Genomic DNA, 23,625 nt, shown 5'->3' on the forward strand with positions numbered 1-23,625 from the left:
ACCACTTATTCAGTTGAACATAATTGTCAAAGTTAGAACTTAGCTATATAGGCACGGTTTTCTTCTCTTCCTGTCTTTTGCTTTGAAAGAGAAAAAGAAAAAAAATGCCTACATAGTGACGTCATGACTGGTCAAATAGTGTATCAGATTAAAAGACCGAAGCCGGTCAAATAGCCACTGCCTTTTTATTATGCCCTGTTATATGTTCTAACAATGCTAAATGACAATTGCAATAATGACTGTCACTAAAAGACCTTAGTTGTTGTAAAGCGGCAAAAAACAAACCATATTTAACAAACAAACATAGTTGTTGTTGCTTAATATGACAGGCTATGTTGTTTTATTTAATGGTTAACTACACGCATGTATTTATATGGTCTTTTTAAACATGTGCTTAGTCATGTACACAATCTCATTGTTTTCACTACTTTGAAGTTTAAATTAGAAAGATATGTGTATGGTTATCAAGCTACATGTTAGCCTGTATTTTTTAGCAACTGGGTGGACTAAAGATGCAAAAACTCAGTTTCCTTTGGATAAAACATACAGTAAAATTTTGAGCAACTTTTGGACTATATCAAGCTTAAAACATTAAACAATCACTAAGAAATTTGCCCTGAAATAAAACTTTAGTTTCAAACGTTTATCATTTCAATGCAACCAATATTATAACCATCAATCAATAATAAATTTTCGAAGAGCAATACTTAAAGCAGTGCTTTGAACCTCCTGTGCTTTTTAATAGCATTTATTATATACCGTAACTATAGTTTTAAATCAATAGCGCCATCTACCTACAATTTATCTTATTGTTGTTGCCATTGCTGGGTGGGCTGGAGAGCCAATAACATAGCCAATTAAACTAGATGAAAATGTTATAAAAAGTAAGCATTTTTTATGGTCACCATCTCGAAAATAATTGGTACAGTTAGGCAGCTGATCTTAGAGATCATGTGCAATGTCGTGCGCATGGGAAGCAAGTCTTTTAGGCACAGACAGTTAGGCGCTGGTCAATTAGGCGCGCACACTGTAGCGTCAGGTTATTGAGGTGCGGAGCACTGTGACGCCCGTTCATTTAGGTGCTATTCGTAGTAAAGTCTGCAGATTGTATCAGCTTAGCAGGTAGGGCAATGCTTTTCACAAAAAATGTTATAATGAACTGAAAAATATGTTGTTTTGTTAATGCGCGTGCATTTATTTGTTAACCGGCAATACTTTTCACACAAAATGTAAGCTTTATTAATAAATTATTCAAGTTTCCGAACATGACTGAGTTCACTTTTAGTTATAATACAAGTTAAATAATAACTGCACTAAACATCATTAAAAAATATACCGTAACCTATATTCAAGCGGGTGGTAGGCTTGAGTGAAGAGTAACTTAGTTTTCCGTCAAAACCCCTCCTCTGTTTTGCCAAAGCTGAGCTGATACAATCTGCAGACTTTACTAGGAATAGCACATAAATGAACGGGCGCCACAGTGCTCAGCACCTAAATATCCTGAGGCCACAGTGTGCATGCCTATTTGACCGACGCCTAACTGTCTGCACCTAAAAGACGTGGACCCTGCGCATGACCATGCGGCATGCACATCCCCCAGAACAGTGGTTTTTAACCTTCATTAATCTTCCAAACCCTTACACTAAGCTTTTATTGAACCTCAAATTTTGGGTCCACATCTATTAGGCGCAGACAGTTAGGCGCCGGTCAAATAGGCGCGCACACTGTGGCGTCTGGATATTTATGTGCGGAGCACTGTGGCGCCCGTTCGTTTAGGTGCTATTCCTAGTAAAGTTTGCAGATTGTATCAGCTCAGCTTTGGCAAAACCTACCGTATTTTACGGACCATAAGGCGCACTGGACTATAAGGCGCACTGTCAATAAATTGCTTTGATTAGTTTTTTGTTCATACATAAGGCGCACCGGACTATAAGGCGCACCGGACCATAAGGCGCACCGGACCATATATAATAGTATATCGGTACTGGTTTTGAGTGTTGGCAATAAAGCACTACCGCACTTGATCCATACATAAGGCGCATCGGACCATAAGGCGCACGATCAATTTATAAGGAAAAAAAAGAATTTAAAGTGCGCCTTATGGTCCGTAAAATACGGTAGTCAAGGTTTTGACGGAAGACTAAGTTACTTTTCACTCAAGCCTACCACCCGGTTGAATATAGGCTACAGTATATTTTTTACTGATGTTTAATGTAGTTATTATTTGACTTATATAACTAAAAGTGAACTCAGTCAAGTTTGGAAACTTGAATAGTTTATTGATAAAGCTTTCGCCAGCGCAAACATGGACTAACAACAAATAAATGCCGAACACGCTCATTAAAAAAACAATATATCTTTCTGTTCAATAAAAGATTTTGTGTGAAAAGCATTGCCGGTTTAAGCAGCTTCACTCACTGAAGTCATGACTAACAACAAATAAATGCACGCGCATTAACAAAACAACATATTTTTCTGTTCAATATAACATTTTGTGAAAAGCATTGCCCTACCTACCAAGCTTGTATAATAAAATTTGCAGACTTTACTACGAATAGCAAACGAACGGGCACCACAGTGCTCCGCACCTAAATATCCAGACGCCACAGTGTGCGTGCCTATTTGACCAGCGCCTAACTGTCTGCCTAAAAGACTTGCTCCCCAAATTTTCGCTGAGACACAAAAACAAAACTCTATCACATTTAATACTAATGCATTACTGCATCAATGAGACTTTTGTTGTTTTTCTGACACCAATAGTGATATTCGATGCTTTGTCTCGGAAACAGCAATTCTCGTGTCTTTTTTGCATATAAGCCGGTTTCTTTTTTTTGCTTTAACATTCACCAGAATAGAAAACGCATGCTCACATAAATAAGTGGTTACAAATGGCATGAGAACTTCAAGGGCAACTTTTGTATTAAGAGGATAACTTTCCATTTGTTGGCACCATACCGTTTGAAGATTTGTTGGGTTAGTTTATTTTTTATTTCTTGTACCTTGAAGCTCGATAATGTCATCCAAGTATGGACTGTTTTTATATGCTGTTGTAGTATCCATGCTGGATATTGCGTTTGTTTTAGAAAGTAGTAATGAATTGAATTTTGCAGCATCTGCAAATGCTCAGTTAATACTGGCGTAAGCCGCTGAACTTTTGCAACTTCACCATTAATTGCTGTATCAGAACTACTTACTACCTCGTCCAGACATAGAAAGTTAGCGAAGTTGTTATTTTTCAATCACTGCCACCACAACTGCAATTTCCTCTGAAAAGCACTCAATTGTTCTTCAGCTTCTATTACATTTTTACCACGTCTTTGTATTTGTAATTCAGCTGATTGAGGGCACCAAAGATGTTGGCGGAATAAGCCAAAGTAAGGATCAAACGAGTCCTCAAAGTGGTTTGAATGCCGATTGTTTTGACTTTTGTAGAACTCCAATAATTCTGTACACAAAGCAAAAATGCAATTCATCACTTTCCCTTTTAATAGCCATTGTACTTCAGTGTGGTAGAGAAGGATTTTAAATTATGACTCTATTTCTTTATAAAGCTGCATAAAAATTCGATAATTCAAAGCCCAACCTCGCACAAAATTGACCGTTTCAACAACAATTTTGAGAACACCAGTGAGAAATGAAAGTAGCATTTTAGATACAAGTGCGTATCTCTGTGCAACATGCAACGTGTTCCGTAGTTCTCACACCCACCACATTGATACCACCATCAATGATGCACTGCGTACTGTGACTGGATGCCTGCTTCCCACTTCAGCGGATGATCTACCCATCCTAGCAGGCATCCAACCGGCTGAGCTACATCGGAATGGAGCCATGATTTTTCTCTCTTGCCGCGCTCTGGACTCCGACCATCTCCTTCATGCAACATTCAAACGACCACCATCTATATAGGTACGTGACATCTGGGCGAGACGATGTGGGCGACATCCATGTTGGTGATGGCCAAAGTGGGCGATGGCCAAGGTGGGCGGGTCTGCTATTATTCGGTGAGTCCGATTCAGTGAGTTCCTAACCCCTAACCCTAAAACGGCAATGATAATTAGGCTACTGTACCCGATAATTAAAAAAAAAAAATTGAAAAAATCCCCCGTTAGGGATCGGACTCACCGAATCGGACTCACCAAATCGGACTCACCAAATCGGACTCACCAAATCGGACTCACCAAATCGGACTCACCGAATTGGACTCACCGAAACGGGCCATTCCGAGGTGGGCGGTAGCGAAAGTTCTTCAACAATTTGAGGTCCTCGAAGAAATGCAATTGCTATGACACTTTTGCATGCCAACGCAAATTCAGCATCTCTGCATTGACCCAGGGACAGCATTCAGGTGCTTTAGGATGTTCTTTGTTTAAGTGATAGAAACACCCATATATCTGTGCCCTTGGACGTAAGGTGGTGACCTATAGAATTTTTGTAGTTGCTTTGCAACTCCTTTACAACAAATTTTGTAGCTGATAATTAATATGGCCTGAATACTCCGTATTCAAGCATGTTATTTTTACCTCCGTACCTGCTGTGTAGTTTTGAGTATGGCCAACGAAAATAGATGTAATGTAGAAAAACTCCGCTAACACTCACGGTTTGTTTTGAAATTGCAAAGTTTTTTTTCAAGTCTTTTGCGCTGTCTTGTAAAACAATTAATTTGCAATCTTAAGTTCCTCATCTGTTTGCACTCCTGTCACTTGTAGATTGTCAGACTTGACGTTTCTCCTAAGCTTCACAATAAACCGTGACGCCGCAAACTTTGCTGTACTGTGAACTTTTGTAAAATGCTCTTGTAATTTAGCTGGTGCTAGGCTGGAATTGCTTAACTTAACATTGCAAAGAATGCATTGAGGGTACTGAGTTCCATCATATTCAGTTGCACAAGTAAAGTTGTATTGCACATAATTCTCTGACCACTTTCTTTTTTTGGCAGCCATGTTAGGCTAAAGTTAAATAACAGATGAACAATTGAACATATTATTACTAGGGCCATTTTTATTTTGATGTAAAAAAAAAAATTTTGACTTTATTTTGACCTAACGAAATCGCTTATTTGTAGAGGCCACAGTTCTTCCTTGAATTGATACCAGTTACCCAAGCATAATATTTTGTCGACTGCAGGCCCAAACGTGTTCAATAAAAGTTTGCCTTGATTGCGATGCTTGTTGTCGCTCCAATCCAACTTAATAGTGTTTACTTTTCCTGTGTTTAACAAAATACTTTTTATCTCAATTCATCTTAAATCATCCCTGGGAGTTACATTAAATTCACCAGGAAAATCTCGCCAAATCTGTCTAACTGTTGTTGAGGACAATTTAGCTTGCTTTGGTATTTTTGTAGTACAGAATGTCAGTAAGCAATTTCTAACATCCAAACTGTTGATCTTCAAAAAAAACACATTTGTGAAGAGGAAGTGTTTTGTAAAAACTATTTAAATACGTAACAATGAATAAACATTTGTGATAAAAGTTACTGCTGATCCAAGTGGGCAGTGTGACATATTTCCTCCTTTTATGGGTTAATATGGTTTAATTGTGTCGCAATTCCTGATTTACAATGCTTCTACAAGGATTTTGACAAAAATTGCTCTGAAGAAACACAAAAAAGTTTGTCAAAAGCCATAATTTGACAAGTTTTGACTTTGTTGTCAATTTTGACTTTATTTTGACCTATAAACTTCTTAGAAACAGTCCCTTAGGTTGCTGAAAACAACTTTATTCTTTGATTTGTGGACAAACAAGGTCCTTAAAAAATTTTGATATTTGCGGGCCCTAATTATTACATTATTATTATATAATACATAATAAACAACATATTATACCTGGCGCATGAAATAAACATTGTTAGAAGTGTGCTGTCTACGTGCTTACTTTTATCATTTGTTGTTATTAAAATGTCACATTTGAAAATGTGTCGCAACCATGCGCCTTTTTTTTTCTAGCATAAATATTTGTGTCAATAAAATGTGAAGAAATAAAATGTAGGCCTACTGGTCTGGTACTGACTGATGGCTAGCTACTGATCACTATTGCCAGTCAATATAAAACCTTAAGCAAACCTGCCTACCTACAAAGCAGTACAATTGCAGACTTTGCAGTAAAGTAAGCGTACGGTACGGCTAAAACTTTTCAATTTCCTTACAAAAAAAAATCCTTAAAAATTGAAAATACAACTAAATTTTCTTAAAAGTGAGAGCCCTGCTTTTGCCGTTCCATGCAGAAAGCAAACATGAGGAAATTCCTGTTTTGGGAAAATCAAGTTTTTCTTACCGATTGTTTTTACAATGTTACATAATAAAATATATTTTTGTGTTCTATGTTACATGCAGATGGCATCATGCATCAAACACACAAAAGTATGTTTACCATCACGTAAGCCGCAATCAAGTTTCGGCTGGACAATATTTTCCAAAAATATTTGCTGATATACCATTCAGTAGGCCGTGTGTTAACTGCGTTAATATTTTAGAGGACGTTTGTGCCAATCCTATGAAACAGCTTCGTCAAGCCCCAGGGGTTCAATCAAACCCTGGTTAAAAACCACTGCCCTATAACACAAACGGGTCTGCTACTATTCGGTGAGTCCGATTCGGTGAGTCCGATTCGGTGAGTCTGATTCGGTGAGTTCCTAACCCCTAACCCCTAACCCTAAAACGGCAATGATAATTAGGCCACGGTACCCGATAATTAAAAAAAAAAATTGAAAAAATCCCCGGTTAAGGGATCGGACTCATCGAATCGGACTCACCGAATCGGACTCACCGAATCGGGCCATTCTGAACACTAACAGTATAACAATGTCACAGATATAAACAATTTCTACATGAAATGACTATATGTGCGATGCTGCATGAAAAGTCATTTTTTTAATTAACTAAGGCTGGTTTTTTACAACTGATGGGGTACGTATTTGAAATAAAATTTTCTTTGTATGAAGTTTTGGACAAGAAAGTTCATTATAAACTTGCTGTTTTTTGCTAGGACATGAAAAACTGTATATATACTAGGCTACCGGTACCGAAATGGCCCGTTTCGGTGAGTTCAATTCGGTGAGTCCGATTCCTTAACGGGGGGGATTTTTCAATTTTTTTTAAAATTATTGGGTACCGTAGCCTAATTATCATTGCCGTTTTAGGGTTAGGGGTAAGAGGTTAGGAACTCACCGAATAGTAGCAGACCCACCGGTACAGCTGTCTTTCAAGTAATCAAATTCAGTTACTACTCACTAAAAACCTTAAGAGCCTGTTTCACCTTATAAGGATTGTCAAAAAAAACTTACTAAAATAGAATTTTTTAAATATTTATATTATATATATGATTATATGTAGATTACAAAGTCCTAAATTTTTTCAACATTTCAGTCTCTAGTCATTAATATAGCCTGATGTACAATGTTGTCAATTGATCTTTCTGCAGTAAAAATGGGTTAAGTAAATTTTTATAGCATTGGGATTGTGAAGATGAATGCTTGTCAGTTTTACACTTCAAGTCAGATTAGATTTATTGGTTCATAATTTTGTTTATTGAAAATTTGTCTCACAAAATATGGCTGTCATGGATTTAATTGGCAATTGTTGTAAAACTAATGAGGAGATAGAAGCTGAAAAAATTAATGGCCAGATAGAAAGAGAGTTGCGACGTCATAAAAGAGATGCTAGAAGAGAACTCAAGTTGTTGTTGCTTGGTGAGTGTTAGTCTTTACTGTAGATTGCGCCATTTGTACAATTTACTATCTAAACTCTTCTAAATTCATCTATCACCACTTTTTTGTTGCTTCATAGTTCATATATTTTGCAGCAGAAAATAGAAACTATATATATTTTATTGAATGGATTGTGTGTTAGTGGGTAGTAGCCTATATGTATATATAATTACAGTAAAACAAACATGAACAGGTTATGTACTAGCCTACGTAAGGTTTCATAGAGCTTCAGTAGAGAGTTTGTCTTGTTGAACCATAGGCATACAAAGCCGAGCAACGTCATCAAGTTTAACATCTTCAAGTTTATTACATTTACATAAACATAAAACTACGCAACAATTTAAGTATCGAACGTTTTCGACATCACAAGATGTCCTCTTCAGGAATAATATATCATACATACAAATTAACTACATCTGAAAAAAATACAATGGTTAACTAAATCTATAGTGGACGAGGAAGAGGACATCTTGTGATGTCGAAAACGTTCGATACTTAATTTGTTGCGTAGTTTTATGTTTATGTAAATGTAATAAACTTGAAGATGTTAAACTTGATCACGTTGCTCGGCTTCGTATGCCTATGGTTCAACTAAGGTTTCATGTTGAACAACAATCATCAGGCGCAGCGCTTATTCAAGTAGAATAACTGTAAATGTAAACTTATAACACTAACCTAATAATACGTGATGTAACTTGTAATGGAATAATTTCAAATTGCATAAGTTGTCCAATGTCCATGTTAATTTTACTCAAATTGTTTCAGCTCTGCTTGCAACATTGAGCACTTTGTTTGCAATTGCTGCTATTTATCCCTGAAGTGTATCGTTGTACACAGGGGCGCAACTAGGGGGGCTGTCTAGTCGGCATGACAGCCCCCTTTAAGATTTGCAACTTCAAGAAGAGGGACGACTAACTAGACTGAGACTTACGTACTACCTAACGTGTGTCCGTTCAAGCTACGTCCTATGCATACCAAACTTGTTTCACGCTTAAGTCGCATAAACCGCAATACAAAATATTAACAGACCGTCATTTATTCACGCAATATGATGTCATAAAAACAAAATGGCTTGGGAAACCGGCTCAGCTTTACGCTTACAACGGCATGAAAAAGAAGCTTTGCAAAGCCGTCATTTTAACAAGTTCTCATTCTCAGGTTCAATCGTTTTCTTCTTCTTTCCTTTGTTCTCTCAAAACAACACGCGCGTCGCGCGCACTAGGGTGGTCCTTAAAAACCATTTTTTTGAAATTTACTGCTCCTAACCCTTAAAAAGTTTCGTCCTTACAAAAAATGAGGTCTTGCAAAATTTTTTTAAATTTGAAGATAATTTAGAGGGTGCACAAGACCCCTCAAGTTCCGCATCCCCCTAAAAATGCAAAATTTGGATATCTCGAAAACCGCTTGAGCTAGAGATGTGCTTTTGGTGTCTAAAGATGCAGAAGACAAGGTTTTCTATATGCTTTTTGAACATTGAATATGCCTATCTAAAGTAGAAAAGCAGTTATTTTGAAAAAACTACTTTTTAAGGGTTTTGCGTGTAAGATTCTCAGTTAAACAATAGTGTAGACCAAAAAACACAATTCTGCAATTTACTTTTCTAACCTGTTAAATTGTGATGTTACAAGTAAACAAAAAACAGTGTTTAAAGTGATAGTCAGGTTCGTTATGTAATTTCGTTCAAATTTTTTGGAGATTAGCAAACCTATACATTTTAGGAAAGCTTAGATCATGAGGAATCCGAAAAACGTTGATTACATTTGCAGAGATGTCCCCATGGCCGCCATTTTGAATTTTCAAAATGGCCGCCGCAGAATATATATTTTGATATATCTCGGCTCCTAATAAACTTAGAAACTTTATCAAACATGCTAATTCTATATTTTAAGGGTCAAGAAATCCATTAGAAGCATACCTAGATACCAAGCGTTAAGTGCTTTGCAATTATCCGCCATATTGGTTTTCAAAATGGCCGCAGAAATTATATTTCGTTACATTACTACTTATATACAGTGTTACGTCGTGTCTGTCCGTAATTAAGTATAAAAAATGAAAATAATGAAATGAAAAAGTATTTATTCGTATTTGTTGTCCGCGTACTGGAAAGGCACCACACAATGGAACAATCACTGTAGTGTATCAGAAAGCAAATGTTCCAGGAGAACTAGTCGCACCAAAGCTCGAACTTACTGCAGGTAAGAACTTATCAATCCTTCCATATCATGTGCACATTAAGCCATGTGCCAAGCCAAAACCAGAACTTGACAACAGAGCACGGAGGTTTGAGGCCAACACAACAGGCGTTGCTCAGTCAAATGAACTGACCCAGTTAGGGTGGGTCACAGCATGTACTTTGTCCAGAGCAAGAGAAAATGATAAACAGAGCAAGATCCCCGGATGGGCAGGATACAAGTCACTCATCTCATCTTGCCAACCACTCACTCACGTTGGTGCACTGCCCCTGCTACCTGAAGTTGCCACGAGTGGCCTACTATGCTGACTGTGATTCTACAAGTAGGCTATCCCAGCAGAAGACGTTAGTCGTTGGTCAGGGGTACTCAACTGTGATAACCTTCGACATGGCCTTCCACGAAAAGGCAGTATAGTTGCTAGACGCAAGGGTCGACCTGAAAAGAGAAATTGTTTCCAGACTGGGTGAGCTGCATGCTGTGATGGCTGCACTAAGACCTCTCGGAACTTCCATAGAGAACTCTGGGGTTAATGATGCCTGGATCGAAGCCGATGTGCATAGATCTGCGATCACAAGACAAATTCTCAAGTGTGCGCACTACAAGAGAACTCTTCGTGCACACATCCACACTTACATGGCTTTGTAAAACTGGCCTTGGATCAGTTTTTCACAGAGAAGCCACATCTGAAGATTATCTGCTCAAAATCAGCAGATAACGTCCAGAAGACATGTACATCGTTATCTGATAACAGAAACATTACTCTTGAATCCATCTCGACTGCTCATGACCATCTGGAACGAATCCTCATAGATGAAAATGTGATGCAGCAATCGAAAGCATGGGAAACGGAAAAGTCCTCTAATGCGATGTTCAAGTCAATGATGAACTATGTTCACTTTGAGGAAACAATCTTATTATTTGTCGAGGCATCCCGAAATGCAGATTTCAATCTCCATTTGCAAGTTGGTGAGGAACTGAATAAGCCCTAGATCGGATAAAGTACAAGCGCCTTTGGCCACGGTATATTGCAGATGTGCATGACCTGAAAATCAACCACCCAGAGACTTGGTGTGAACTTCAAGAAGGCAATGTGTCTGTTACCAAGGGTGAGATTCCATTTGTGTCCATTGGTGCAGATCGTGCATGAGAGCAGTTCAACAAGATGATGAAAGTCCGCTCTGGACTAATTGGCATTCTAACAACACGAATTAGGGACAGTAGAATTTAGGAAAGCGCAACTACATCCGCTTTTGGCTTATCCGCAACACTAGAAGGGTTACGATTTTTTCTGATTTACAAAATAATGTACATTTTATAGGTTATATAAGAAGAATGAAGTTGGTTTTAAAGTATTTTAAGGTTTTTAGTTGAAAACAAGCGAGCAACAAAGCGTGAAAAAAATGTCAAATTGGCAATTGACCCTTCTAATGTTGGCGAAACAACGGAGTTGCGCGTCCCGTAATCTACTGTCCCTAAACACGAATGCCCGGCAACGGTTTTTCCTGGCTGCACCAAAGATGTCGCGCCTCTGAGAAAAGTTCAAAGAGCAGTTTGGAGACACTTCTTCCAAAAAAAAAGTCACCCTGAAGTACAACCAGCCATTGTCAGGAAAGAGCATGAAGCTGTTGACAAGATAAAAGCTACCATACTGAGTCACGGAAATCCATTCGCAGTTGAAGGTGATGAGTTGTATAACTTCATCACACACGCATGTGTTCCACAAGAAAATGTCAAACAGATCCTGACCGTCGATGAGCAGGGACAACAGCTCTACAAAGAGTATGCTGCAGAACGCATTAACGGCGATGTCAGCTTATGGGCACCAGTTAAGAAGCAGAACAACCCCATGTACATGTCAAAAACAAATAGGAAACAGTCAAGGTTCGTGACCAGTCGGTCGATCTGAAAAAAACAAAAGATCCCTACGGGCGCTTCATGGTCCTATCCAGATCAAGCCGGGACATTGACCAGAAGAATGCTATCAGTAACTATGAGTTCACCTTCACACCGAGAGCACTATTCGCTCCAGATGGATCAGTTCTACCATGCACTGATAAATCAAAGCTCATCCATTGCCTGCAGCATCTGGTTGAAACTGATGGAACAGAGCATGATGCGCATGAACCAGCATCGGGTGGACAGAGAGTTGACACTGCTAATGCAGAACTGTTACCATCGGCATCGCACATGAGTCAGAAAATAGCCATTGTCAATAACATGGTGGTCGTCCAGAAGATAACTAGAGCAAGACGACGAAAAGACAAAGATCCCGTCTAATACCAAATCATGGATGACACCAGAACCAAGCACATATACCACTGAGTAGGTTCCTGTCCCATGACCAAACGAAAGCAGATTTGACACAGTATCTTGCTGAAGAAGTAGTCGGATACAACAAGCATTCTCCAAAGCTGGTGATACTTCAGCGTCAGGCCACACCAGAAGCAATCTTCAAACATCACGTTTGAAGTGAACAATCACGAAGCTAACACCTTGATGATCTGCCTCGCAGCATCACAGCGGAGTCTTGGTGCGCAGTTAGTCTTCTTCAGTCTGGACACAGACGTTCTTGTCCTTGCTGTTGCAAACTACGACCAACTCTGCAAACACTCGTCCATTTCCATGCTATCAGGTACACTGGTGATCGCACTAATATGGAGAGCTGTAGGACAAGAGAAGGCAAAAGCATTACCCGTATTCCATACTTTCAGTGGAGCTGATAATGTTGGCAGATTCTCAGGATTGGATAAAACGAAGTGGTTCCAACAGTAGGCTACTTGAAGGCAGGAATGGAAACAATCAGTGCACTAATACACTTACCTGAGGACAGCACACTATCTCCGAATGTTAAAGAAATGCTGGCAGCTTTGTCTGCACGATGTGCTGCCCGAAGGGTGTCCACATAAACAACAATCCAGAACTGAGATGGCACCTGTTTTGCAAGAACTTGGCGGAAAATCAAAACTTTCCTCCAACAATTGGTGCATTAGAGGAGCACATTGAACGCGTGCGAGTTCAGAGTCGTGTCTGGTGCCACACCAACTGTCATGTGGCAACAGCTCCTTCATCCACTTCGGCATGGCTACCATCAACATGAAAGTGGGATTTCACCTATCACCACAAAGATTCTACCTGCACCACAAGCCATTATTCAGCTAGACCGATGCCAATGCAAAACCAACTGCTCAACCCAGAGATGTTCGTGTCGAAGGAACAACTTGACCTGCACCGACTTGTGCCTGTGTGGGATAGACTGCGAAAATGACGTTGACTGTAATGCTGGAAAAAAGACTCAGGACAGCAGCTGTTGGAAAATGTTTGTCCAAAATATGACAGTGGCGTGCAGGCTTGCTTCTAATGAATTTCTTAGTCAACATAACTTAGTACTAGCATGTTATTGTTGAATGAAGTTTATATCTCAACTAGTAAGTAGTAATGTAACGAAATATAATTTCTGCGGCCATTTTGAAAACCAATATGGCGGATAATTGCAAAGTGGTTAACGCTTGGTATCTAGGTATGCTTCTAATGGATTTCTTGACCCTTAAAACATAGAATTAGCATGTTTGATAAAGTTTCTAAGTTTATTAGGAGCCGAGATATATCAAAATATATATTTTGCGGCGGCCATTTTGAAAGTTCAAAATGGCGGCCAAGCAGACATCTCTGCAAATGTAATCAACGTTTTTCGGATTCCTCATGATCTAAGCTTTCCGAAAATGTATAGGTTTGCTAATCTCCAAAAAATTTAAACGAAACTCTTTTTTTTGACATAGTGAACCTGACTATGACTAGAAATCCAGCGACCTAGGCAGCAGATACACAATGTTCATAATCTTTAACAACCTGTAAGTACTGTTTTGATGTCCCTAAGTCTAGCTGAGTTCCGAGCTAATGTAAAACTTCATGAAATTCATGTAAAACTTAAAGCTGAGTTCCGAGCTAATGTTCCTGTGGTTGTCAACTGGAATGGAAAGCTTCTCAGAGACTTGACAACCAAACAGCATGTCGACCGCTTGCACTTTGCAAATTATTGTAACTGGTAATGGGGTTTCTCAGCTGCTGCAAGTAGCAAAATTGCCAAACGAAACGGGATCAAAACAAGCAAAAGCTGCTGTAGAAGCTCTCAATGAATGGGGCCTAAAAAGAACAAGTGATTGCGCTATCATTTGACACTACTGCTTCCAACACAGGGCGAAAGCTTGGCTCATGTGTTCTCATTGAACAAAAGCTGCAAAAAGACCTATTGTATCTACCATGCCGCCATCATATTCATGAGCTGCTAGTACAAACAGCTTTTACCACAATCATGGGAAGCATTGCTTCACCAGATGTTCTAGACTTCTAGTATTTAAAAGATTTCAAACACGCTGGGAGTTTATAGACACGACAAGGTTCACCACAATAGCTAAAAACAAACAAATAGCTGCTACAGTCATCGATGTGGATTTAATAGCTTGGGCTGAAAAATCTTTGAAGGAAAGAAAAGAGTTACGATTTACTATTCCTCCGAGGGGTGTTCATTTTATGACTCCTGGCCCAATGCATAAAGAAATATCGAAGATTTTGTACTCATTAAAAGTTTAGATGTTTTATGACCAGTTTAAACTTACAGAAAGAGAAAGGAGTGGGCTCTTGCAAATGTGTATTTTTGCTACAAAATTGTACCTTAAGGCATGGATAGAATCTCCTGCTGCGGCTCCTATTGCTTTAACCATGAGTCTTTTGGTTTGGGCCGACACAGAATGATCAAAAAAGGCAAGAGCAGCTAGTTCTTCAGACAGATACCACAGGTGGGAGGAAAACGTGCATGATACAGCATTCGACACTGCAGTGTTAATACTGGAATATGCTTTAAAAGATCTAGATCGTTATTCGGGGCCGCAGCAGGAGATTCTATCCATGCCTTAAGGTTCAATTTTGTAGCAAAAATACACATTTGCAAGAGCCCACTCCTTTCTCTTTCTGTAAGTTTAAACTGGTCATAAAACATCTAAACTTTTAATGAGTACAAAATCTTCGATATTTCTTTATGCATTGGGCCAGGAGTCATAAAATGAACACCCCTCGGAGGAATAGTAAATCGTAACTCTTTTCTTTCCTTCAAAGATTTTTCAGCCCAAGCTATTAAATCCACATCGATGACTGTAGCAGCTATTTGTTTGTTTTTAGGTATTGTGGTGAACCTTGTCGTGTCTATAAACTCCCAGCGTGTTTGAAATCTTTTAAATACTAGAAGTCTAGAACATCTGGTGAAGCAATGCTTCCCATGATTGTGGTAAAAGCTGTTTGTACTAGCAGCTCATGAATATGATGGCGGCATGGTAGATACAATAGGTCTTTTTGCAGCTTTTGTTCAATGAGAACACATGAGCCAAGCTTTCGCCCTGTGTTGGAAGCAGTAGTGTCAAATGATAGCGCAATCACTTGTTCTTTTTAGGCCCCATTCATTGAGAGCTTCTACAGCAGCTTTTGCTTGTTTTGATCCCGTTTCGTTTGGCAATTTTGCTACTTGCAGCAGCTGAGAAACCCCATTACCAGTTACAATAATCTGCAAAGTGCAAGCGGTCGACATGCTGTTTGGTTGTCAAGTCTCTGAGAAGCTTTCCATCCCAGTTGACAACCACAGGAACATTAGCTCGGAACTCAGCTTTAAGTTTTACATGAATTTCATGAAGTTTTACATTAGCTCGGAACTCAGCTAGACTTAGGGACATGAAAACAGTACTTACAGGTTGTTAAAGATTATGAACATTGTGTATCTGCTGCCTAGGTCGCTGGATTTCTAGTCACTTTAAACACTGTTTTTTGTTTACTTGTAACATCACAATTTAACAGGTTAGAAAAGTAAATTGCAGAATTGTGTTTTTTGGTCTACACTATTGTTTAACTGAGAATCTTACACGCAAAACCCTTAAAAAGTAGTTTTTTCAAAATAACTGCTTTTCTACTTTAGATAGGCATATTCAATGTTCAAAAAGCATATAGAAAACCTTGTCTTCTGCATCTTTAGACACCAAAAGCACATCTCTAGCTCAAGCGGTTTTCGAGATATCCAAATTTTGCATTTTTAGGGGGATGCGGAACTTGAGGGGTCTTGTGCACCCTCTAAATTATCTTCAAATTTAAAAAAATTTTGCAAGACCTCATTTTTTGTAAGGACGAAACTTTTTAAGGGTTAGGAGCAGTAAATTTCAAAAAAATGATTTTTAAGGACCACCCTAGCGCGCACACACGTAAGGGACCTCTGTTAATCACATGCAGAAACGGATTGGCATGCACAACGCACGTGACTTGCAGGCGTTTTGCGGACGGCGGAGCATTTTTTCAATTTTTTTTCTGGATGGATTCGAATCTTAAGGATTTGAAATTCTACTTTGGGCATCCTACTTAGGATGCAACCTTATTAACCCACAAAACGAAACTGCAGCTGGCTTTAGGCTAGTCTGATTTGTAATCTTTGTATGGTCGCAACTTCACACATTCTTATACCAATTTTATAATTTGGTATCAAAAAGACGGCAATTAAATTTTCTTTACAATCTTGACGTGTATCCAGGCCCTAAGCTTGTGTGGACTACTTTTTAAAATGTGGGCTTGGAGAGCAAACAATTTGCTGTCTACTTTCAAAAGCGCGGGAAACTTTTTTGAGAGAGTAACAAGCGCGGACAGAGCGAAAACGGTCGCTTCGCACGTCACAGAATTGGATCATTGCGCTGTCAAATTACACTAGGCTAATATTCTAACAATCTAACTGTGATATATCCACTTCCACAAATAATTGTTAGTTTTCTCTCTCGTTGCCGACCCCCTTTGATTTTTTCTAGTTGCACCGCTGGTTGTACATATCTATCACAGCTTATAAATTCAGTCACCATTGGTTAATTTGGCTAATACAATGTCTATCAAGTTTACTTCACAATGTAGATAGTAGCGACCTGTTTTAGCCTGATATTGCGAGTTCGCTGTTGGAATAGCATTGTGGTAATAACCGAATATAGCTTGTTAGTATTTACATTGTGAAGTAAGCAACAATCATGAGCGGCTAAAAGCGAACCTCAATCTATTGCACCTATTAAGTTGTTTATATTATAATACAATTGATATCAATTCAAGCGTTCATACCTGTTCTATACTGCTATGCAGTATTTACTGTATGATATAGGCTTGTGCTGTGTATTGTACTTTGTAAAGCTGCAATATGTGTCTATTTATGCTTTGCTGCTTTTGTATAAATGATTTCTTTTGTATGGTGTTTGTATTATTTATATTGGGATATATTCTATTGACATTGATGATAAGAATATGAGAATTACTTAAATTTTGTATTTTAATCAAACTGCAGCTATTTCAGTTAGCAAAACCTGACAGAATCGATTAAAATTAACAATGTTGTGAAACAGGGATGGATATGTAATGCCACAAGACTTATATATACAATTTGTATAATGAAAGCATTCTACAATTTACATAAAATATGAAATATCAATGACATTTAAATCAGCAGAAAAACATTACCGGTAATAATATTCGTTAGGCAACCACAAAAATTCAACAGCAGAATTGTCTTCCTTGCACATGTTATCAAACTCATTCTTTAACAGAAGTTTTTGTATTTAAAGTTTTATGAACACACTTTTTTAATTTTAGCGTTGGACAACCTTAGAAAATTAGTACCGTATGTATAAAAGTGGAAAACAAGCTTGAAAGAATTGGCTATAATGCATTATGCAAATTGGAAAAAGATAATGCTTTTCTGTGTAAATGGTGAAGTTTTAGCGTTTTGTTGACCACACTTGATGTGTTTTTCTAAGGTGGACCAGTATTTCCTGCTACCATCTCCCCCATAAGTAGGTCACTGTAAGCATAAAGTCTCATGTAAATAAGAGGCAAGCAACCTATTTATTATTGTGGCTGCATGAATTATGAAATATAAACTTTTCAGTTGTATAATGCTGATGCCATCTAGCAAATACCCTAAATACTGTGTTAAGTCGCTTTGAGAATGTTTATAGAGTTTTACAAATTTTTGGATAGTTTAAGACAAGCTTTGGCCTGCGCTAATCAAAAACAAAACTGCTACTGAAAATATGCGGAATGGCCCGTTTCGGTGAGTCCGATCCCTTAACGGGGGATTTTTTTAATTTTTTTTTTTTAAATTATCGGGTATCGTAGCCAATTATCATTGCCGTTTTAGGGTTAGAGGTTAGGAACTCACCGAATAGTAGCAGACCCGAAAATATGAATAGCATCTGGTAATACTTAATTAACTACCAACTTCAGAGCAGGTATCTTTAGATCCTAAACTTCTAAAAAAAAAAAGTTTTCGATTTTCTACAAACTTTAATCTACTTCCCCACAACTGCCAGTGCCACATCATCAATTTTAGTAACCACACCACACTGTAACCATCTGCTGCATCAATAATTATCTCAACATTATCAGAGATTCACTTGAATTCCTTGTGGTAAGCATACTTAAATGTTATTTTTCATCCATAACACATTCAACGAAGTAACAGATTAACGCTTTCAATCTCTTGATTCACAGGCAAATATCAAAAATTTCATTGAAGGAAAAATTCATCAAAGTTAAAGTATTGTATATATATCATTCAAATTCAATTCCACTAAATTTTGTGAAAAATAATCAAAAAAAGTGAATAGAAATATTTTGAATATGCAACACTACAAAGTTAAGCCTACAAAGATTTTTTTCATTGTAGAAAGAAAGATAAATAGAAACAGCTAAGGCAAGTCTACCAAGAATGATTTGGACTCCAGACAAAACTATTGACTAAGTAGACAAACTTTGAATTGTTGAAATGCCAAAAGAAGTGCTCTTTACCAGGGTCTGCTACTATTCGGTGAGAGCCTTTTCGGTGAGAGCCCTATTCAGTGATTTTTTTGAAATTTTTTTTTAAATTATCGGGTACCATAGCCTAATTATCATTACCGTTTTTGGGTTAGGGGTTGGGGTTAGAGGTTAGGATTAGGGGTTAGGATTAGAGTTAGGGGGTTGGGGTTAGGGTCTTATTTTAACGTTTAGCAACGTTAAAACAATGTAAAACGACAATGATAATTAGGCTACGGTACCTGATAATTTAAAAAAAAAATTTTTAAAATCGCCGAATAGGGAACTTGCCGAAAAGGGGTCTCGCCAAATAGAGCACTCGCCGAATCGGACTAGCCGATTTGGACTCGCCCAATCGATCTCGCCGAACAGTAGCAGACTGCAGACCCCCAGTCTGCAGACGTTGAATCAATGTAACAATGACGGATTTTGCTGTCTGAAAAGTAGCAGGTTTCTTGGAAAATTGTTGTGTTTACTTTACACTATTTTTTTTCTCATTTAGGAACTGGAGAAAGCGGAAAAAGTACATTCATCAAACAGATGCGGATCATTCATGGTGCCGGCTACAATGATGAAGATAAGCGAGGTTTCATCAAACTTGTGTTTCAAAATATACTCACATCCATGGAACACATGACTGCTGCCATGGATACTTTGCACATTGATTATGAGATTAAAGAAAACATTGTAAGTTTAGTTAATTTTTAACAAATGTATGTGCAAATATTTGTGGAATTTATGGTGCAGTCGGTTCGTACCGCCAATAAAGTGAAAAAAGTGAAATTTTAGGATATATTTAATGGTAAGAGTGTATAATATGGATGGAAAAAAGTAATCTTCTTTGATGACACTTCGATGCGTTGTACGGTACATGGTATCAGCACAGTACCATGTTAAAAAAATTTTGAGTTGACGCTGCTAAAATTGAGTTGAACCAAATGCATTTTCGAAATTGACTGATGTTACAATTGGATGCTTATACTTTTACTGCAAAAAACTCTATGATTTAAAGAAGGGGTCACCAACTGGCAGGCCGCATGCAGCCCGCCACGCTGTATCGATGCGGCATGCGGAAGGAATCAGCGTACAAGTATAACCAAAAATTCTTTTCTTGAGGAGTTAAAGAGCACGAAGGCAAAAAATACTTTCTGGGAAGCATTGTTTCGCTTTGCATACAATTCCACCGACCAACCAATCAAATTATACTTCTGGGTGTTTGGGGGTTGCTTAAAGCTATTTCAATGCGATGTCCAGCCACACTGTCCCAGTGGTTGATTTAAACGTCTGTTTTCGAATTTCGAAAATGTCTGTGAGCATAGGGTTGTTTATTTTAAGTTTGCAAATGTCATGTAAACACTAGTGTGCGTTTCACCGTTATTGTGTTTCACGAGCAATGTTCTCTTTATGCAAGTTTTTGTTGGCAAAATAGGTCGGTGTGCCAACTCAATTTATAATAAATTGGCAAAATATTATATATAAATTTAAAGACTTTTTCTGATTGTATTATGAAAATATTTAGCTTAGTACTGCAAAATGTTTTTTTTAAAGAGCAATGGAACGCTTCACGATTTTGCGTGTCATCCTTGCGCAGGGGCCATGCTAATCTTCTCTGTATTGTTCCAATTTTAGTATGTAGCCTACTGCCGAAGCAAGTACTGCAAAATGTTGATAACACTGGTCTATAAAAAAAGAATTTTTTTTTGCTCCATGAACTTTGAAGACTGATTTAGAGTAATTTTGGGGTGCTGAATCCGAATCTGACCTCAGATTTATCCTATCACGTAAGGTTTGTGAAATATGATAACAACAAATTGTTACTTTCGTCAAAAGTGGAAGATTTGGCGTTGCGTTTACCACCAACATATGCAGTGCTGTAACGAAAGGTTAGTGTTAGACAGGCCAAAACAGCCTAAATATGGTTACTGAACAAGCATTGTCATAGGCTTGCTTAAATCTTTGTGGTTTCATGCAAAACATTGACCGGGGGAGTGGGTCAGTTACACTTATAGCCTCCCTTTTAGCTTGTTATTAGTGCCTTGTTAATAATGTTGCTTAGAAAACAAATTGGTATCAAAATTATAATTGGTAGGTGTATTTCAGCTACTTATGCACCACATGGCCTGGATTTCTGGATCTTGCACAATATGTATGTGCAATAAACGCACTGTCAAATCTTCCACTTTTGACAATTTAAGTAACAATATGCTGTTATCATATCTCACAAACCTGACGTGATAGCATAAATCCGAGGTCAGATTCGGATTCAGCACCCCAAAATTACCCTAAATCAGTTTTCAAAGTTAATAGAGCAAAAATCGTGTAGACCAGTGTAATCAACAAATTCTTGCCACGCTGATAAGCACCGCAAGTGACCGTTGTCTATAATAAAAGAAAGATGGTTTCATAGACTCTCACAAAAACGATGAAAAACCAACTCATTCCTTTTTTAGAGAGAAGACTGTTCATGAATTACGATAGAATTACGATTTTTCGGTGATTTCCACAAGCGTTTGTTTCATGGTGCCTGGTTTCTTTTTCCCTGTGTTATTAGAGCCTATTTTTTGCTGATATGTTTGCTGATATGTTTGCAGATCACCATTGTTGCCTGTATTGCGATGTGTCAAACATTTCCTTGTTTACTGAAATTGTTAATTGCAAGATATCTTTTGTGAAGCGAAGTGACAACACCACTCTTGCTTGGCGATGAATATTCTGATGAAACCGCTCGCCTCGCTATAAGTGCACAAAACGAGTGGCCTCGTTTATTAGGCATTGTTAAAAAAGTCAAAAGTGTTGTAAAAGGAGCTTGACCTGGCAGTAGCGCTGTTCGATGAACTGTGTATTCTAACATAAATATAAACTATGTGTAACGCTGGATACTGGGTACGAAATGCGTTCTTTTCTAGCATAAAAGTCAACGTACTTAAAATTTTATTAGTGCGGCCCGCCACAGCTCTCTTTAGTGCCAAAGTGGCCCGCATGCAAAAAAGGTTGGTGACCCCTCATTTAAACGATGTTTTGTCAAGATTGCAATATTTTCTTGCTTGAAGTCGAAATTTAAAAACACAAGTCCAGTCACCACGGCTCACAATTTCAACTCTTTGCTTGTGCTAGAAGTGTTGATGCCCGGACTGCACTATTTGGGATATATATGCATTTCAGGATAATGCCAACGAGTTTAGAGAAATTCAGATCGAAAAGGTGTCCTCTTATGACGATTTTATTGTGTTTGTTCCTTTCATTGAAAAATTATGGGCAGATGATGGAATACAGAAGTGCTATGATAGAAAAAGAGAATACCAACTGTCTGACTCGACACTTTAGTGAGTATCGTTTTAAGTAACTTTGAATCTTTGGCCATTGCTTTTTAGCTGGCAGTCATACTGTATGTACAGTTACGGTACTGTTTTTGTTAAGAAGAAAAATACTACTGTTAATGTGTTGCAATGAGTCAATCCAATAAGGTCTCCCTGATTACCGAATGACTTTAAGAAAGAAGAAATGGAAACATGATGGTTCATATTTCGGCTTTTGCAACTGAGCAGCATTCTTCAAGGACAGCCCTCCAATCTCAGTTTATTAATCATCTCCAGTTAAAAGCCTCTGTATTCAACAAGAGTAGCCTACAAATCTTGTAGAGTTTAGCTCCAAAAGAAATTTTCTCAGTCTGTACATAAATGATAAACGGATATAGCTCAGCAACATTTAACATTATAACACAACAATACAATAAAGCCAACGATTTCGATTCCACATATAGTCCTTTTTAAGCCTGTAAAGAAAAAAATAATTATACATTGCATAAGTTAAAGAAAACACAGTATAACATTAAAAATATTGTTTAAGCTAAACATTGAAAAACTTCCTATTCTGCTCACATAAAAAATGACTGCACAACACAACGGATCAAGTCGAGAATTAAGTTCAGAGAAAAAAGCATAAAACGAGATGATTGCACAAAACAAAAGCAACAATGAGTGAAACACACGCGTGACAGTTTGATCTGGTCAAGAGATAGGAGGCTCCACCGGCAAACAGTTGCTTGTTAAGTGATTAAGTCACTCTTAGTCTTGGGTTGGAAGATTTAATAATTATTGCCTCGTGAATCTTTGTGTCGAACTCGGGTAAACAATTACGAACAATCTCGAAAGACTCCAATAAGGGTTAATTACTTGAACACGATTGGCAGTTTCGAATATGATCTTAAATTGCACTGTTTTTACTAAAATTAGCCAAATTCAGATGCCCTCGCTGGCTAAATGTCGTCTGGTCAATCCAATGCATGTGGAATTCGTATCATGCGAGCAAGTGAACTTACAAGCAAGCGAGATACACGGCGTTCGAACATAGGCGGAAAGGAGTTTTAGACTGCATTTGAAAATAGTGACCAGCTTTATACAATAAATAGTATTAATACTACAAAAAGTGCTCAATGCCAAGCAAAAAGCCAAGCAGAGGAAATCACATCAAATATCTGTACTACTTTTGAAAACCTCTACAGCCTGTTTCACCATATTTTTATTTGAATAAAGACCTTTTGATGATCCTCCTTTTAGGGTGAAATGGGCCGTAGAGGTTTTAGAAAGTAGTAACTATATTTGATGTGACCAGCTTTAAATGTTTTATAGATGGGAAAAATCTTGACGTTAAATTTCGTTGCAATAAATCTGGACAAATTTGTAGCAAAACGTTTGGTTTCCTTGCCAATAAACGGGATTGTTAGAAAATAAAAAGTTGTTGAAATCAGGCTTCTCAACCAGAGTCGTCAGGGAACTCGAATTCTGAAACCCTCTAAGAACCTTATTGAAAGCCCAAGTAGGATAATGATTGGCACCAGAGTATGAAAGTAATTTATTGATTTCAACATTGAAAC

At 37.9% G+C, this 23,625-nt stretch overlaps 1 protein-coding gene and 1 non-coding gene across 3 annotated transcripts in view; one reads left to right on the forward strand and one right to left on the reverse strand.

Annotated features, from left to right (window-relative positions):
* Positions 1 to 23,625, forward strand: part of LOC145775885 (guanine nucleotide-binding protein G(q) subunit alpha-like) — a 45,081-nt gene that overhangs the window by 13,150 nt on the left and 8,306 nt on the right. The window contains exons 1-3 of one of the 2 annotated variants that reach the window (XM_082587277.1): positions 7,460 to 7,689; positions 19,255 to 19,439; positions 21,915 to 22,075. In XM_082587277.1, the coding sequence (XP_082443403.1) occupies positions 7,551 to 7,689; positions 19,255 to 19,439; positions 21,915 to 22,075 (485 nt within the window). In that variant the 5' untranslated portion in view covers positions 7,460 to 7,550. Of the gene's footprint in view, positions 1 to 7,459; positions 7,690 to 19,254; positions 19,440 to 21,914; positions 22,076 to 23,625 lie in introns of those variants that run through there. The other variant, XM_082587278.1, reaches the window with a different exon arrangement.
* On the reverse strand, positions 20,299 to 20,403 carry LOC145776480 (U6 spliceosomal RNA). The gene has a single exon (XR_014290266.1). It is a non-coding gene; the product is annotated as a U6 spliceosomal RNA (small nuclear RNA).

This window comes from Aplidium turbinatum, chromosome 8 (assembly GCF_918807975.1).
Source record: "Aplidium turbinatum chromosome 8, kaAplTurb1.1, whole genome shotgun sequence".
NCBI classification, from domain to species: domain Eukaryota; kingdom Metazoa; phylum Chordata; class Ascidiacea; order Aplousobranchia; family Polyclinidae; genus Aplidium; species Aplidium turbinatum.